The 18,497-nt window shown below is 23.9% G+C and overlaps 2 protein-coding genes across 4 annotated transcripts; one reads left to right on the top strand and one right to left on the bottom strand.

Annotated features, from left to right (window-relative positions):
* Positions 1-9: 9 nt before the first annotated feature.
* Positions 10-12,454, top strand: LOC122501217 (rho guanine nucleotide exchange factor 7). Of its 3 annotated transcripts, XM_043610522.1 has the most exons (13): positions 10-377; positions 494-587; positions 679-805; positions 916-1,093; positions 3,959-4,174; positions 4,277-4,475; positions 4,598-4,825; positions 4,912-4,990; positions 6,596-6,717; positions 8,521-8,704; positions 10,979-11,068; positions 11,787-11,877; positions 12,057-12,454. In XM_043610522.1, the coding sequence occupies exons 2-13, from the start codon at positions 519-521 to the stop codon at positions 12,217-12,219; spliced, it is 1,746 nt and encodes a 581-aa protein (XP_043466457.1). In that variant the 5' UTR covers positions 10-377; positions 494-518; the 3' UTR covers positions 12,220-12,454. The 3 variants fall into 3 exon arrangements, with proteins under 3 accessions (XP_043466457.1, XP_043466458.1, XP_043466459.1); XM_043610523.1 differs by lacking the exon at positions 11,787-11,877 and having other exon boundaries at positions 12,057-12,272; XM_043610524.1 differs by lacking the exons at positions 11,787-11,877; positions 12,057-12,454 and adding an exon at positions 11,459-11,704.
* Positions 12,443-18,293, bottom strand: LOC122501220 (mediator of RNA polymerase II transcription subunit 11). Its single transcript, XM_043610526.1, has 3 exons — positions 18,153-18,293; positions 17,560-17,789; positions 12,443-12,919 (listed from the first exon to the last, which is right to left on the bottom strand). The coding sequence occupies exons 2-3, from the start codon at positions 17,774-17,776 to the stop codon at positions 12,714-12,716; spliced, it is 423 nt and encodes a 140-aa protein (XP_043466461.1). The 5' UTR covers positions 17,777-17,789; positions 18,153-18,293; the 3' UTR covers positions 12,443-12,713.
* Between the last annotated feature and the right edge of the window lie 204 nt (positions 18,294-18,497).

Raw genomic sequence — 18,497 nt, 5'->3', positions numbered from 1 at the left:
CCAGTGCTAACTTCATGCAGATGTGATTTTTAGTTAAAAATGGTTGGGATGGGCAGATTGGAATGGGATTTTAATAATTTCAGATAGTTTCTGTAGTTTTATTTATAGACACACTTCCAAGTATATAATTATCCTGTATAGTTAATCATTAACAAGCCGATCATTAAATACCAGTATTATCCAGTACAATAAAGAAATTCACAGAGAAAAACATTGTTGCTATTAATAATATTTATATACATAGTGTTTACAATCAAATTTTATTATATTAGTGCGTTAATTAATGATATATTATACGATAAGGATACTAAAAATTATAATGACACTTAAACAAATGCCTTGAGGAGTTTTCAATATCTGGCTCAGCAAAGCAAAAGGTACTTTATTTTACATACCAAACTGACATTTATTTCGAAATTAAACCTTGACTGATCCATTTTTCATCTGTATATCATGAAAAACACCTACTTACATTCTTTTATTATTTTTACAGTTTTTTTTTATTGCACGAATTCACTATGTCTAAGTCAGATCCACTAAAATTGGTGACAGCATTGTTTTCTTTCAAAGGACGAAACAACGATGAGGTAGAATTTCTTTATTTATTAAGCATAAATTAATATTATTGGATTCGTATTAAAATTCAGAGTTGTAAATTTGTTTATTGATTTTTTTTAGCTGTGCTTTAAGAAAGGAGATATTATAACGATAACACAGACTGACGATGGAGGCTGGTGGGAAGGAACTTTATACGAAAAGACTGGATGGTTTCCTTCGAATTATGTTAAAGAGTACAGAATACCAGGTGCGTTTATTAACTTTTCTATTTATTTATATCTCTATTTAGAATAGTTTACAATTTACAATAGATTTTTTTGTTTCCATTGCAAAGAATCAACATTATCTTTTTTTTAGAATCCGGACATACCACCGTAAATCTCTCGCCTGAAAAATCTCCTCCCGAATTACCTGTTCATCAGAAACTTAATCGTGATATAGTATTAAAAGATATTATTGATTCGGAGAGGGCAAATGTTGCTGAACTTCAGAATTTGGTTACAAACTTTTTACAACCTCTCGAATCGTCAAATATGTAAGAAATGGAAAAGTTTATTATGATTATTAAACGTCATGGCATAATTTATCTACATTTCAGGACTCGAACTAGGTCCGTAAATTTGCATCAAGTTCGTAAAAGTCAGTTTTTTTGAAAAAAGGTCCATAAAGTCCGTTAATTTGAATGAAAAAGGACAAAAAGTTCGTAAATTGTACGATATAATATGGAGAATTTTAGATAAATTACAAATGATTGCAGAAATTCAATTATTTTTAAAAGTAATAAAATTCTTCGCAGAAATTCAATTATGTTTAAATTTTTTTTTAAATTCTCGTCAAAATTTCAATTATCTTTATAAATGTAATAAAATTCTTCTCCGAAATTCAATTATTTTCAAAAATTTTAATAAAATTCTTTTAATAAATTTTTTTTAATAAAATTTTTATCAAAATTTCAATTAATTTCAAAAATATTCTTCAATCTTTTTAAGAATTGAATTATTTTTACAAACAATAAAACTCATTGTAGAATTTCAATTATTTTTTAGACAATTTTAATCGCATTTCTCGAAATTCTTAAGAAAAATTAAATAATTTTTATAAATAATAAAATTCTTTGCATGATTTCAATTAATTTTAATACAATTTTAACAAAATTTCTAAAAAGAATTCACACTGAATTTTTAAAAATTTAAAGAAAATTATTTATAAAAATTCAATTACTTTCAGTGAATTTGAAAATCCTCAAAGCATTTTTTAAAAAATTATTAAAAATAATAGATTTATGGAAAAATTTTAGTTAAAAACAAAAAAAAATTTAATTTTCGAGAAGTTACAAAATTATTGCAGAAATTATTTTTAAAAAAAATAAAATTCTTCTTAGAAATTCAATTATTTTCATAAATAATATACCTCATTGTAGAATTTCAATTATTTTTAATACAATTTTAATCAAGTTTTTTGAAAAATGTAATTATTCTTAAAAATTTTATTAAAATTCGTCCATAGAATTTACTTAAAAATTTGTTGAAGAAATTCTTTATGAGAATTGAATTTTAAGAAATATTTAAAAATTCAATAAATTATTTATTTTTGTATTTAAATAATTGAATTTTAGTAGAATTTTCTAATAAAAATTGATTTTCATTTCATAAAAATGAATTTCAGTTCAAATTTGAGATAATAATTGAATATAAAAAGCAATATAGCCTGAATTTTTATAAATAATTGAATTTTAAAATGAATTTTTTTGAAAAAGTTTAATTGAATTATTTTTATGGGTCAAAATAAGTGAAACCGGCCACTTGAAAAATTTTTATCTCCAATTTTCAAGTTATCTATGATTTTTAGTAGATATATGAGTACACTTTTTCCCCCTAAAATATTTTTCAAAAAAAATTTTTATTTTTGAAGTAATTAGGTATTGAAGTTTTAGATCATTTTATTTTCATTTTATTATTACTTTGAAACAAATAAAGATAATTAAGTAATTTTTTTTTTAAATTAAAGCTTAAAGTCTATACTTTAAAGATGAAATAAAGCGATTGCTAAAAAATGAAAATTTATAATTGTTATTAACAATTCTTTTAAACAATTGCAAATTGAAGAATGTTCTCAATGTTTTTGAAAGATTAAATTACGATATATTGATGCGCAAAACTATAAGGATTCATTTAAAAAAAAGAAAAATGAGTAACCTCCAATATTATAGAAATTATGTAAATTTTTCTGACAAAATGCAGGCGAAAATTGACTCAAGTTCCTGGAAAAAGATAAAATTGTAAACGAATAAATAAGATCTTCTTTTGTTTTGTTGGAAACTTCACGCTTTCAAGCGGATTTTTAAGATTAAAAGTCGATTTTCGCCTGCATTTTGGCAGAAAAATCTACACAATTTCTATAATATTGGAGGTTACTCATTTTTCTTTTTTTTAAATGAATCCTTATAGTTTTGCGCATCAATATATCGTAATTTAATCTTTCAAAAACATTGAGAACATTCTTCAATTTGCAATTGTTTAAAAGAATTGTTAATAACAATTATAAATTTTCATTTTTTAGCAATCGCTTTATTTCATCTTTAAAGTATAGACTTTAAGCTTTAATTTAAAAAAAAATTACTTAATTATCTTTATTTGTTTCAAAGTAATAATAAAATGAAAATAAAATGACCTAAAACTTCAATACCTGATTACTTCAAAAATAAAATTTTTTTTTTGAAAATATTTTAGGGGGAAAAAGTGTACTCATATATCTACTAAAAATCATAGATAACTTGAAAATTGGAGATAAAAATTTTTCAAGTGGCCGGTTTCACTTATTTTGACCCTTATATTATTTGAAGTTTTTATTTTCTAATATATATTTAATGAAAGAATTTACTAGTAATTGAAATTTCGTAAAATTGAATTGTAAACAAATGGATTTGAAAACTGTTAAATAACTTTTTCGAAAATTATTAAAAATAGTTGATTTAAAGAAGAATTTTAGTTAAAAATTTTGGAAACAATAATTGATTTGAAGTGATGAAAGTTATTTTGAATAAGTAATAGTAACAATATTCTTATAATATAAAATAATGATTTTATCACTCGGTTACCTTTAATTATTATAAAACATAAAGAAATCGATTACTCCGAGTCGAAGAGTCGGAGTTATCGATATCTTCATGTTTTATAGATAAAAAATTTAATTTACAGTTTTAAGTAAAATGTTCTCTTATTTGACTCGAACTGGTTATATTTTTGTCAGTAATTGGTCCGTAATTTTTTATTTTTGGTCCGTAAAGTCCGTATTTTTAAATACTATCACTGGTTCGAGCCCTGATATTTAGTTTGCACTGAAATTTCCTTTTGCTATTTCTACAATCTGTGTAATAATAAAAATATCTGATTCCCTTTAGATTAAAAAAAGAAGAATATAAACAATTAATTGGAAATATACAAGACGTTCTAGAAACTCATCAACGTCTTTTGTCAAATTTAGATAGTGCACTGTTACAAGATTCTGATGCAAGAGTTGGAAATTTATTTCTGAATCTTGCTCCTCGTTTAAAATCAATACATTCTATTTATTGCACTTGTCATCCTCAAGCGGTTTGCATATTAGACCGTTATAGGTAACACATTAATTGATTTTTAAACTTCCACTTTTTTTATTTATGTTTTTTAGAGTTATTTTTACAATTTCTTTTTCTACAACTTCTCTTCATTTTTTATAGGGACGAATTAAATGAATTTATGGAACGCAATGGTGCTATAACTCCCGGAATATTAGTTTTAACGACAGGTTTAAGTAAACCATTTCGAAGACTGGATAAATACTCTGCCATGCTTCAGGAACTAGAGAGGCACACTGAAAAAAATCATCCTGACAGAGGCGATACTCAACGAAGTGTTTGCGTTTATCGGGAAATTGCTGTAAGTTTCAAAAAATAATTTAAGTATAAAATTTGATAATAATAAGACCTTCTCATTTTTTATGAGAATGTAAAAATTTTAATTCGAATCAAATTAATTTGTGTCGATTTAATTATATTTAGGAGCAATGTGGATTAATGCGCAAACAAAGAGAACTTGCCCTGCAAATTTTAACGAGCGGAATTAAAGGTTGGGAAGGAGAGGAACTGAATTCATTGGGTGATATTTTACATGTTGGTCCAGTAACAATAATAATGGGCGCTGAACGACGAGATAGATATTTTGTCCTTTTTCCTACGACTTTACTCGTTCTTAGTACGAGTTCAAGAATGAGTTCTTTTGTTTACGAGGTATTTCTCTTCTATATTCTCTCACTAATTAACAATATTTTGAAAACGTAAATTATTATTACAATGTTTTTTCTCTTGTTTAACAGGGGAAACTTCCATTGACCGGCATAAATGCTGTTTTAATAGAAAGCACAGACGATTTGAAAAATGCGTTTGAAATATCTGGTAATAATTTTGTATTATTAATTACTAGCAAAAAGAACAATTTAAGGAAGAATCCGACAAACAATCGGAACATAAGTTAGTCCAATGTCATATTTTTATATTTTATATGAAAAAGAAAAATTAAATTATAAATTAAAAAATTTAATTTTCACCTTTGTAAACAATTAAAAGTTGCAACTGAATAAAAATTACAATTTTCTATTAATCAGAATCGATTTAGGTAACACAACATAAAATTTAACAAATATTTCTTCTTGACAAAAAAATTATAATTTTTATTTATATATGCAACTTTTAATTACTTAAAAGAGTAAAAATTAAATTTCTTTCCCTTACACTAAAACAAATTAACAAATTTTTTTACGTCAGATTCTTCCTTAAATGCCAAAAATACTAAATACCAAAAAAAAGATTTAAATTAAAAAGTTAGTTAAATTAAAAACAGCAAAATTGAATGCTTTTTACTTTAAATAAACATTTCAAAAATTTAGTATAGGTATAATTCTAGATAATAATTGAATTTTGAAGAATAATAGTCGTAATTTGTGGAAATAATTAAATTTTAGAAGATTTGAAATTGTTACATTTAAAAATTTTAATTCAAACTTTTAGAAAATTCATGTTTTAGTTCAATTTTTGAATTCACATTTTATTGAAAAATTTTTGAATAATCAAAATATCAGAAAATTCTTAAAATTAATAAAAATAATTAATTTAGAGAAAATTTTAGAAAATTATTGAGTTCCGGAAGAATTACAGTTGTAATTTTTAAAAATGATTAAATTTCAGAAGATTTGAAATCGTCATATTTAAAAACTAGCTGTCGTACCCGTCTTCGACGGATTTTAGTTTCTACCAATACATTTAACAGTGTTTCTACCTGTTTCTATCTGGAAAATCAGGAAATAGTCGGGAATTTAATTTGACAGGCAAAAAATAAAAATTAGTTACCATTAGCTATTTCGGTAGGAAAATGTTACTATTTGAAGAGTCTCCACCCTTTGATAAAAAATAAAAAATTATCAAAAATTATCGGAAATTCGAAAAACCGAATTTCTTAAAATTTAACATTTTTTCTTCTCTTTTCTGGCATTTAGCTTTATTATTTTTTAGCTCTTGAAAAATACTTTACTTATTTAATAGTCTCCACTCTTTGGTAAAAAATCTAAAATTATCAAAAATTCAAAAAACCGAATTTCTTCAAATTCAACATTTTTTCTTCTCTTTTATGGCATTTAGCTTCATTATTTTTGGGCTCTTCAAAAACACTTTACTTATTTAATAGTCTCCACGCTTTGGTAAAAAATCTAAAATTATCAAAAATTCGAAAAACCGAATTTCTTAAAATTCAACAATTTTTCTTCTCTTTTATGGCATTTAGCTTCACTATTTTTGGGCTCTTCAAAAACACTTTACTTATTTAATAGTCTCCACCTTTTGGTGCTAAAAAATTATTATTTGAAAATCATTGAATTTCAATTGTTAAAACCTAAAAAAACAAATTAAAAGCAGACGCAAAAATGACTAATTTTAGGAGTGGACGACGATTATGATACCTATGTGAAATTTTATTTTGTAAAATTTATAAAATTCGAATTTTTCTAGGTCCAATGATCGAGAATATAACCGTATTATGCACGCATAAAGAGGACAGACAACAATGGATCGATCTTCTATCACAAGAGCAGGGCCTTGGTATTTTGAGATCTCCAACAGTGATGCCCCATGTGAGTTGTTCTCATCCTCCGTTCACACGGCTTTCCCGTTATTATGCCAGACTCGTAAGAAAAAAGATAATTCATCCCGAATTAATGAAGAAACTTCTTTATCTTCAATATATTTATAAACCCAATTTGGCAAATGTTAGAATGAGAAAATGCACCGTAACGTACAATATATTTCCAACAAATAGTCAAGATTTAACGTCAGAAACAAGTTCCCTTGATTCCGATTGTGAAAAGCAAATTGAAAAAAAGAAACGACCCTTGCACAAATCCACATTATTACTTGACGTTCGATATGGTTTTGAGAATACACCACAAGATGCTCAAAAATTACAAATCCCTCCGTCTAGTTCTAGTTTACTTGCTGTGATGAATACAAAAATAGCCGACGATCGTTATTCTCTCGAGGCGAGTAAAAGTTTACCGGCAACTGTCACATCATCGCAATGTTTCACTTCAAATCTCGATGTAACACACAATTTTATGTGCAATGAAAATTTAAATGAAACAATTGATCTACGATTTGGTGAGGAGAATTTGAAAAATTGGAAATCATTGAATCAAAGTCAGAGAAATTTGGAAGAATTAACACCCGATGATTTACCGAAATCATTCAATGAAATAGCTTCGAATTCACAATTCATTCCAACGACAAGTTTATGGTCTTCAGATTCAGGAATGGCTGATAGTTGTCATTTTAATTCATCTGAAATGAATTCGTGTTATAAATCGTATTCAACTGGTCGAGGAGGAAAACAACGAACATCGCACAGTGAGAGTGAAAATGATGAGAATAAATTTGAATATCAGTGTATTTGTAGTTCGCCATTTGGTTCAACACCCCGTGAGAGTGAACAATTCTCCGACCTTAATACATTTGTATCAAGATGGGGTGTTGGTGAATCGAGTGTAAATAGCAATGTAGAAACTGAAATAGACTTTGATAATTCGAGTAGAAAATCAAATGACTCTGCGAGATTAGAAGAGAATGCTGAAGAATTTTCTCATATTGCTCTCATTGATGACAATGATGATGAAGATGATGATGATGACGATCATGATAATGATAATGATAATGATGTGTATCGAAAACGTTACTCGCAACCAATTCCATGCTCACATCAGAATATTATCAAGAAAGTTCACAGAAACGAAGCTCGAGAGAAACAAGAAAGTGTTAATCATCCTCAGGGAAAACGAGTATACACTTCAGGACTGTACGCACATTGGTGGCTCAAGAAAGCGATTCCATTATCCGAGACTACGGATGAAGGCAAGCTTCCATAGCATGGCTGTTGTTTTACTTTTTTTCATTGAATCAATAACATGGCCTATTTCGCTACTAATTATATTTTATTCTCATTCTTAATATTTACAAAAAAAATATTTATTCATACATTTTTATATTAAAAATAGAATTCAATTTTTTTTCCAATTTCATTCTTTTCTCATTGTCATAAATATTGCTTTTCTATTTCACAGCCATGTTGTGGGAAGTACGCTTTTGCTTTGTCCATTTATTACTAACAATATTATATCAATATTTATTTACTTTACTTCATCGAAAACCCTTTTTATCGGAGTTTGAATGTGGATAATGTTTTTTCTTTTTCTCATTATTAGATATTTTTGCTTTCTAGAAGTGTAGGAGTCTTGATTTAGAATCTTTATTCTTTTAAATGAAAAATTTGTCATTTTTTCGTAGATAGGATGTTTTTTCTTCTTATTGTTAATGTTTAAGATTATTATTTATTTGAAATTTTTCGATAATAGAGTAATTATTTTATTTATTCTTTCTCATGATAGGCAACGAAGATAATCAACGAGAAACAACAACAACAACAACAGCAAATTGTGGAAATTGGTCAATCTCTAAGTACTAAAACACCTTGGAGTCTCACTTCATTAAGACCAGCTCCACCTATTTATACAATTAAGCCTTTTGGAAAATCTGACTCATCCGAGAACAGTTGGTCAACGAAATTGTGCAGTATGTATTTTTTTTGTTTCTTCAAAAAATTTTATTCATTAGTTAATTATTAATTATTGTTGATGAATATAATATTTTCAAATCTTTAAAAAGAATTTTTGAAATTAAATAATTTAATTATATTAAACAATTTTAATAATACTTCGCAAGAATTCAACTCTGTTTTTAAATAATAAAATTCTTCGCAGCAATTTAATTCAATTAATTTCAATGAAATTTTAACAAAATTTTTAAACAGAATTCAGAATATATTTTCTAAAATTTTTAAAAATCATTCGTAGGAATTCAATTATTTTTATAAATAGTAAAACTCTTTCCAGGAATTCAATTATTTTCAAATCAATTTTAATTAAAATTCTCAGAAGAATTCGATTACAAAAAAATTTTAATACATTTCGAATAAATTCAATTATTTTCTAAAATCTTCAAGAAATCCATCGAAACAATTGAATTATTTTTATAAATAGTGCAATTCTTCGCAAGAATTCAATTATTTTTATAAATAGTAAATGTCTTTGCTGGAATTCAATTATTTTTATAAATAGTAAAATTATTTGCTGGAATTCAATTATTTTTAAAACAATTTTAATTGAATTCTTTGGAAGAATTCAAATATTTTTAAATATTTCCATAAAATTCAATTATTTCCTAAAATTTTAATAAATTCTTTGAAACAATTCAACTATTTTTATAAATATTAAATTCTTTGTAGGAATTAAATTATTTTTAATCCAATTTATATAAAATTGCACGAAAGAATTTAATTATTTTCAAATAATTATAAGAATCTTAAATAAATAAATATTTTTATTAGGTATATATTCAATTTCAACAAGAATTTAAAATTCTCTAAAAATAATTTAATTATTCTCAAAATATTAAAAAAAATTCTATATGAAAATTAAATTACTTTCAATGCAATTTTTAAATAGGTATATTCATCAAAAAAATTAAAGGAATTCAGTTATTTTCAAAAAATAATAAAATTCTTCTGATGAATTCAATTATTTTGAATATACTTAATTTTAATATAATTCTTTACAGAAATTCAATTATTTTCAAAACAATAAGTTTAATTGAAGTTCTCAAAAAAATTTAATTATTTTCAAATATTTCTATACAATTCTTCAAAACAATTCAATTATTTCCTAAAATTATAATAAATTCTTTAAAACATTTCAATTATTTTTATAAATAGTAAAATTCTTCGCAATAATTCAATTATTTTTATAAATATTAAAATTCTTTGCAGAAATTCAATTATTTTCTAAAGTTTTAATAAAATTCTTTGCAAAAATTCAATTATTTTCGAAAATCTTAATAAAACTCTTAACAAGAATTCAATCATTTATATGTACAAAGAAATTCTTTGCAGAAATTCAATTTTTTTCAATAAAATTTTTCTGAAGAATTTAATTAATTAATTAATTAATTAATAAATTAATTTTAAAACTTTTTTAATAAAATTCTTCGTCATAATTTAATTATTTTAAAAATTTTTAATAATACTCTTGACAAGAATTCAATTATTTATATGAACAAAGAAATTCTTTGCAGAAATTCAATTATTTTCAATCAAATTTTTCTGAAGAATTTAATTACTTTTTTAAACGTTTTTAATAAAATTCTTTGATATAATTTAATTATTTTCAAAAATTTTAATAAAACTCTTCAGAAGAATTCAATTATTTATATAAATAATAAAATTCTTTGCAGAAATCAATTACTTTCTATATAATTTTAATAAAATTTTTCGAAACAATTATTTTAATTATTTTCAAATATTTTGATGAAACTCTTGAGAAAAATTTAATTTATTTTTATATTGAATAAAATTCTTGCAGGAATTCAATTATTTTCAATTCAATTTTAATAGAATTCTTCGAAACAATTCAATTATTTTCAAAAAAATTAAATTCTATACAAGAATTAATTTATTTCTGATTATAAATTGTCCAAGTTTCAGAAATTTTAACATCTTTTTAACAAAAATCTTTTCTTTTAAAATTACAAATAAATTCACTTTTTAATACAAAATTATGAAAAATAAAATAATTTCTCAATTTTTCTTGCACACATAGTATCAATTTTATTAATTAGAATTTTATTAATAGATAGAATTTTATTGATTTTATAATTCAAAACATTTAAAAAGAAAAATTATGAAAAAAAATTGAAAAATTAGAAACTTAACAAAAACAACTAATTTAAACTGCGAAAATATATTCGGAATAAAGCGATTATTAATATATTGTTTAAATTAATTTATTCTAGACGAACGGCAGTTTGAGGATGATGCAACTATTTTAAAAGTAATTGAAGGCTATTGTTTTACAGTAAACACCAGGTTTACTGTTCACTCTGGTAAGTATTTGTTTTTAAATAAAGAAAAAAAACTGCTTGTTGTGTGAGTAGCACTGTGAATCGATAAAAAAAAATAACAAAATTATATTTTAACAATTTTTGACAAATTTAACTGTTCTTTAAAACAATAATTTCTCAAAAAAGAATCTAAAAAAAATTTTAATTGTAAATAACAAATTAATTTAATTTTTATTAATTATTAATAATTCCTAATCATATGTAACTAATATAATTGTTAATTGTAGATATTTGTGTATTTCTCGTTTTGTACAGTTGTTGCAGCATGAAATAATCCGAGTGTGTTTCTTTTTCGTTTTATTTTGTGGTTTTCATTTTAAATAAGTTTTAACACTTTTTGATTAAAAAAAAAATAACTTTGTGTCATTTCAGCTTAATTAATTTCAGCAAGATTAACGCTAGCTTCAAATTTTGATTCTTTTCTTTCATCAGGATTATTTCCTGTGCGACTTCAGAATTAGCTCAGGCAACTTTTCTTCTTAGAAAGAAGATATAGATATTCATTTGCTGTCACTAGTTCATTAGCTATAGAGAAATATTTTTATCATCATTCTGTAAAAAAGAAAACAAAGAAAAAAAGCACAAGGCTCACACGATCAGCGCAATTCTCCTAAATCGAGCAACTATTGCAAGTAACATTGTTTTAATGGCTCGGTAGAAATAAATTTTGATTTATAAATAACGGTCATATGAATTTCAGCTATGTTGGATTATGACCCACTTCATAATGTTCGCGATAGAGTATCCTTTATGAATAGTAAACTTGGAGATGGAGATTCACGAGAAGACAGGTACGTAAATAATTTCTTCTCTTCGAGATGAAATTTATTATCAAATACACAAGTGGACCAAATATAAAGAACAAGAGAAATTTCTTCTTTAAGAAAAAAAGCTAATTCTGAAGTCGATTATGACTCGTATTTGAAATATTTAAATTAATTTTTCTCTTTCCTTTAAAAAAAAAAAATAGGAGCTTATCGAAAACTATTGCGACCCTGAAACATCAAATGGTGGATTTGCAGTGGCAAATATCGCAACTTACTTTACAATTGGAGGAAGAAAGAAGATCACGACTCTCGTTGGCTGCAACCGTTCAACGCAGCATTGCTGTTATTGATACTCCCGTACCTTAAGGTAGTGTCGATTTTTAAGATTTATAAATAATTCACTAACGTCTTTCCACAAAGAAAAAAAAACGATAAATATTGTAATTGTTTTCAATTGTCTTTACCGAAAAGAGAGAGAAATTTCAAACTTTTTAGATACGCACACATGTATGTATACACTGTTGTTAAAAAGTTGCCTTTTTATGGGAATGTTTTTGTAAAATAGTATATAATAAATAAATCTTTTAAGTTTGATTAATAATCATTGTTATTTTTAATTCATTACAGTCCCTTTTTTTATAAGTTTAGTAAGTAATTATCTTTTCTTTTTGTTGTGAATTATATTTTTAATAGCCTAAAATTTAAAATTCCATATCAATATTTGATGTCTCCATACATACTTGTTGAAATTCTTGATTTGAAATCAATGATTGCGGATGATTTGTTGACCATTGCACTTGAGAAAAATTTGTATTATTCTCGAAAATCGAGTCTGTAAAGTGAGTTGATGAAGTTTGACACTACGAAGCAGCATTTATTGGAGGTTGTTGCATCGAATTTGCTGGCATCATTTGAGTTTGATTAGTTCTCATTGATGATCTTCCTTGATTATGCTTATTTCGCATTCTTTCGAGTTCATTTACACGACTTCGAACGTGCTCAAGTCTGTGCCAAGCCATTTGCAATACTTTTTGACTCGCATAACCAGAACCCTCGTGAGGTTGACCTTTAAAACAATATTCATTTTATTTGTTACCAGTTCAATTTATTTGTTAAATATGTTAAATTGTTAAATATGTTCAATTTATTTGTTAATTTTATGTAACCAGTCCGAGTCACGAATTTTTAACTAAAATTCTTCTTTAAATCAATTATTTTTTAATAATTTTCGAAAAAGCTCTTTGACAATTTTCAAATCCATTTGTTTACAAAATTCAATTTTACGAAATTTCGATCATTTGGAAATTCTTCAATTAAATATATATTAGAAAATAAAAACTCCAAATAATATAAAAACAATTCAATTAAACTTTTTCAAAAAAATTAATTTCCAAATTCAATTATTTCTAAAAGTTCACGCTATAATGCTGTTAATATTCAACTAGCAAATGTTACGCGCGCTAGCACGCGAAACGTGATATGTATTCGGTTTATTATTATTATGCAAATTACAAATTTTTTTATTTTTAAATATGAATTTTTGAATAATTTCAGACTCAAACTTTAAAAAAAATTGAATTATTAACTAATTTACTAATTAAATATTATTTGTTCAACAATTTAAAAAATTTTAATAAAATTCTTCTCAAGAATTCAATTATTTAGATAAATAGTAACATTCTTCGTAAGAATTCAATTATATTCAAACAACATTTCTTTTGCATTGCTTATTTTATAAAGCCATTTTAAATTAAATACTTTTTAAAGAAATAATAATTATTACACACTGAAAAAAGTTTTACTTGAAATAGCGATAAGTTTCTCTAGAATAACGAAAGTATTAATTAAAGCACTGAAAAATTTCGCTACTAAAGTGAAATCTGTAGTTTATCCAGCTAAATATTTTTTGCCGTGCAAAACGAAAAAAGAATTAAATTAACATCAGATTTTCTCCATTCAAAAAAAAGAATTCAAATAGAAATTAATCATTTTAAAACTTAACCAAATTCACCCCAGAAATCACTGAATTCGATAATTTAGAAGAAAGTCAGACAAAAGCAGGGTTCCTACAGAATCTGGAAATCATGGAAATGGTATGGAATTTTTAAAAGGCTTCTGGAAATCAGGGAAATCATGGAAAAGGCCTGAAATTTTTAAAAGTTTCTAAATTTTTTCAGTTTTCCATTTTTTCTCTTGAATAAAAATTCAAATAATAATAAAGATAAATGGCATAAATGAGAAGAAAAAATGTTAAATTTTAAGAAATTCGATTTTTCGGATTTTTGATAATTTTTAATAATTTTTGATTTTTTTCCAAAGAGTCGAGACAATTTAATAAGTATTTTCCAAAAGCACAAAAATAATGAAGCTAAATTCCATAAAAGAGAAGAAAAAATGTTGAATTTTAAGAAAATCGGATTTTTGAATTTTTTCGAATTTTCATTAATTTTAGATTTTTTACCAAAGAGTCGAGACAATTTAATAAGTAAAGTATTTTCCAAAAGCACAAAAATAATGAAGCTAAATTCCATAAAAGAGAAGAAAAAATGTTGAATTTTAAGAAAATCGGATTTTTGAATTTTTGATAATTTTCGATAATCTTAGATTTTTTACCAAAGAGTCGAGACAATTAAATAAGTAAAGTATTTTCCAAAAGCACAAAAATAATTAAGCTAAATCCCATAAAAGAGAGGAAAAAATGTTGAATTTTAAGAAATTCGGATTTTTTAATTTTTGATATTTTTCGATAATTTTAGATTTTTTACCAAAGAGTCGAGACAAATTAATAAGTAAAGTTTTTTCTAAAAGCACAAAAATAATGAAGCTAAATCCTATATAAGAGAGGAAAAAATGTTGAATTTTAAGAAATTCGGATTTTTGATAATTTTCGATAATTTTAGATTTTTTATCAAAGAGTCGAGACAAATTAATAAGTAAAGTTTTTTCTAAAAGCACAAAAATAATGAAGCTAAATCCTATATAAGAGAGGAAAAAATGTTGAATTTTAAGAAATTCGGATTTTTGAATTTTTCATAATTTTCATTAATTTTAGATTTTTTACCAAAGAGTTGAGAGAATTTAATAAGTAAAGTATTTTCCAAAAGCACAAAAATAATGAAGCTAAATTCCATAAAAGAGAAGAAAAAATGTTGAATTTTAAGAAATTCGGATTTTTGAATTTTTCATAATTTTCGATAATTTTAGATTTTTTACCAAAGAGTTGAGACAATTTAATAAGTAAAGTTTTTTCCAAAAGCACAAAAATAATGAAGCTAAATTCCATAAAAGAGAAGAAAAAATGTTGAATTTTAAGAAAATCGGATTTTTGAATTTTTGATAATTTTCGATAATCTTAGATTTTTTACCAAAGAGTCGAGACAATTAAATAAGTAAAGTATTTTCCAAAAGCACAAAAATAATTAAGCTAAATCCCATAAAAGAGAGGAAAAAATGTTGAATTTTAAGAAATTCGGATTTTTTAATTTTTGATATTTTTCGATAATTTTAGATTTTTTACCAAAGAGTCGAGACAAATTAATAAGTAAAGTTTTTTCTAAAAGCACAAAAATAATGAAGCTAAATCCTATATAAGAGAGGAAAAAATGTTGAATTTTAAGAAATTCGGATTTTTGATAATTTTCGATAATTTTAGATTTTTTACCAAAGAGTCGAGACAAATTAATAAGTAAAGTTTTTTCTAAAAGCACAAAAATAATGAAGCTAAATCCTATATAAGAGAGGAAAAAATGTTGAATTTTAAGAAATTCGGATTTTTGATAATTTTCGATAATTTTAGATTTTTTATCAAAGAGTCGAGACAAATTAATAAGTAAAGTTTTTTCTAAAAGCACAAAAATAATGAAGCTAAATCCTATATAAGAGAGGAAAAAATGTTGAATTTTAAGAAATTCGTATTTTTGAATTTTTCATAATTTTCGATAATTTTAGATTTTTTACCAAAGAGTTGAGACAATTTAATAAGTAAAGTTTTTTCCAAAAGCACAAAAATAATTAAGCTAAATCCCATAAAAGAGAGGAAAAAATGTTGAATTTTAAGAAATTCGGATTTTTGAATTTTTGATAATTTTCGATAATTTTAGATTTTTTACCAAAGAGTCGAGACAATTTAATAAGTAAAGTATTTTCCACATTTAAAAGTTTGACATTAAAAAATATATAATATAAAAAATGCCAATACTTAACCCACAAAATTTAATTTTCAAAACAAACAAATGAATGCAGATAATTTGCTAACGGAAAGGAAGCTTACGATTATTATAATGTATAGTAAAATTCTTTACAAAAATTGAATTATTTTTTAATCTTGTAATAAATTCTTTGAAACAATTCAATAATTTAATTTTTTCAAAAATGCAATTATTTACAAATACTCTAATAAATGGTTTAAAAGAATTTAATTATCTATGAATAATTTTAATATAATTTAATAGGACAATTATTGATTACAATTAATAAAATAAAATCTTCATAATTACTTTTAAAATTTTCAGTAAAAATTTTTTTTAAAATCTGCATTACTTTCAAGAAAATTGAAATAAATTCTGTAAAAAAATTTAATTATTTTAAAGATTTTTAATAAAAATTTTGCCAAAAATTAAATTTATTGTTTTCAATACAATTTTAATTATATTTTCTCGAAAGAATTCAATTATTGAAAAAAATGTTGATAATATTCTTGTAATGAATTCAATTATTTTCAAATTTTGTTATAAATACTTTACAAGATTTCAATGATATTCAGTATATCGACAATTCAATTATTTCTGAAAATAATAGAATTGTTAAATAGAATTTTATTAAAACTTTTTTAAATAATTGAATCAGCGAAAAAAATTTTTTATTTCTACAAATAATTGAATTTTTGGAAAATTTTAAAAAATAAATGAATTTTTGAGAAGAATTTTATAAAAATTGTATTTAAAATAATTGAATTCCTGTGAAAAATTTACTATTTATGGATTTTATTGAATTATTTTGATGAATTTTAAAAAAATGTCTAAAAATAATTTAATTTTCCCTGGAATTTAATATTTAAAATAATTGAATACATTTAAACATTTTATTATTTATGAAAATAATTGAATTATTGTGAAGAAATTTATTTAAAAAAATTGTAAATAATTGAATTCCTGTAAAATTTTTATTGTTTATAAAAATAATTATATTTTTGCGTGGAATTTATTAAAAATTTTTCGAAATAATTGAATTTTTTGGAAAATTTTATTAAAATAGTACTATAAATCATTAAATTGAAGGAAATTTTTGAAAATAATTGAAATTTCGCCAAGAATTTTATTCAATTTTTTGAAAATAATTGATTTTTGGAGAAGAATAATTTTACTATTTATAAAGATAATTGAAATTCTGTCGAGAATTTTTAAAAACTTTTGAATTTTTGCGAAAAATTTTATTACTTTTGAAAAGAATTGAATTCCTGCAATCATTTGTCATTTTTCTAAAATTCTCCAAATTATATCGTACAATATACGAACTTTTCGTCCTTTTTTAATCAAATTATGGATTTTACAGAATTTTGTTTAAAAAAAACTGACTTTTACGAACTTGAAGCGAATTTTCGGACCTAGTTCCAACCCTGTTATCTTAATCTTTAATTTAGTTTATTTTTTTTATTGATTTGATTATTTAATTTAAATTTAATATAATGCGTAAATACTCCTATTTTACCTGTTGATACTTGAGTGAGATAATTGATTTGCTCACTCAATTTAGACTCCACAGCACTCAAAGATTTCAAGAAACTATGAGTGTGGCTTTCAGCATGTTTCAAGCTAGACTTCTCTTTACTGAGTTCCATAAAAGCTTGACCGGCATTTTGCAAACATGCAATTATATCCTTTTCAATTGATTCAAGAATTTGAATTCTCTCCATTGGCGGTGTCATTTTTGAAGTGTTTCTGAAAATAACCAATAATTATTTATTAAATTAATAATTTACATAAAATAGCAATTGACAAACGTAAGTTACTGAAAAATACAGAAACAATCATGTTCGAAATAATTTGGAAAATTAAATACAGTAACGATAATTTAGAGACTCTTGAAATTTGTGAAAATTAACTTACTATTCAGCTATTGCTATATAGAGACTACAAGATAAATAGTTCTTGATAATAACTTCCTAATTTAAAACAAAGAATGCTTAATATAAAAGATATAAACAATATTCTGAAAGTAAGTTCCAGAAAGTGAGGTTAGGTTTCATTTGTTTTTTGTTTCAATATTAATTCAATTACCCAAAAATATTTAAATTAACTCACTTGTTTAGTAAATCAGGTCAATAAACAGTTTTCGAATAATTTGTTGAATAAAGTACTGTGGTTTTATATAAAAACTGTTAATTCAACAATCGTTTTTGACAGTTCTATGCGACAATGACAATGCCCTCACACAAAAACAACACTAACACATGTACATTCAGTCATGCGCAGAACAACCTTTGCGCACGCATTAGTTCCAAATTTAAAAATTAAATTCCATTTACCAAAGAAAATGAAATTATTAACTTCAATTTTTACTAAGTACCAAAAAAATTATTAGTTTTTTATATATCTATTCATAATCAAAAGGAATAAATTATACTACAAAAAATATTCTCTAATAAT

The sequence above is a fragment of the Leptopilina heterotoma genome, unplaced genomic scaffold (assembly GCF_015476425.1).
Source record: "Leptopilina heterotoma isolate Lh14 unplaced genomic scaffold, ASM1547642v1 Lhet_206, whole genome shotgun sequence".
Classification (NCBI taxonomy): Eukaryota; Metazoa; Arthropoda; class Insecta; order Hymenoptera; family Figitidae; genus Leptopilina; species Leptopilina heterotoma.
The sequence above is the reverse complement of the archived record's forward strand: the minus strand, read 5'-3'. Positions and strand labels throughout refer to the sequence as shown.

Excerpts from the sequence above, each read along its gene's own strand:
- LOC122501217 (XM_043610522.1), top strand. The coding sequence starts at position 519 with ATGTCTAAGTCAGATCCACTAAAATTGGTGACAGCATTGTTTTCTTTC. Across the intron at positions 8,705-10,978 it reads TTGGTCAACGAAATTGTGCA|ACGAACGGCAGTTTGAGGAT; the intron begins GTATGTATTTTT and ends AATTTATTCTAG. Across the intron at positions 11,878-12,056 it reads GGAGATTCACGAGAAGACAG|GAGCTTATCGAAAACTATTG; the intron begins GTACGTAAATAA and ends AAAAAAAAATAG.
- LOC122501220 (XM_043610526.1), bottom strand. The coding sequence starts at position 17,776 with ATGACACCGCCAATGGAGAGAATTCAAATTCTTGAATCAATTGAAAAG. Across the intron at positions 12,920-17,559 it reads TCTCACTCAAGTATCAACAG|GTCAACCTCACGAGGGTTCT; the intron begins GTAAAATAGGAG and ends ATTGTTTTAAAG.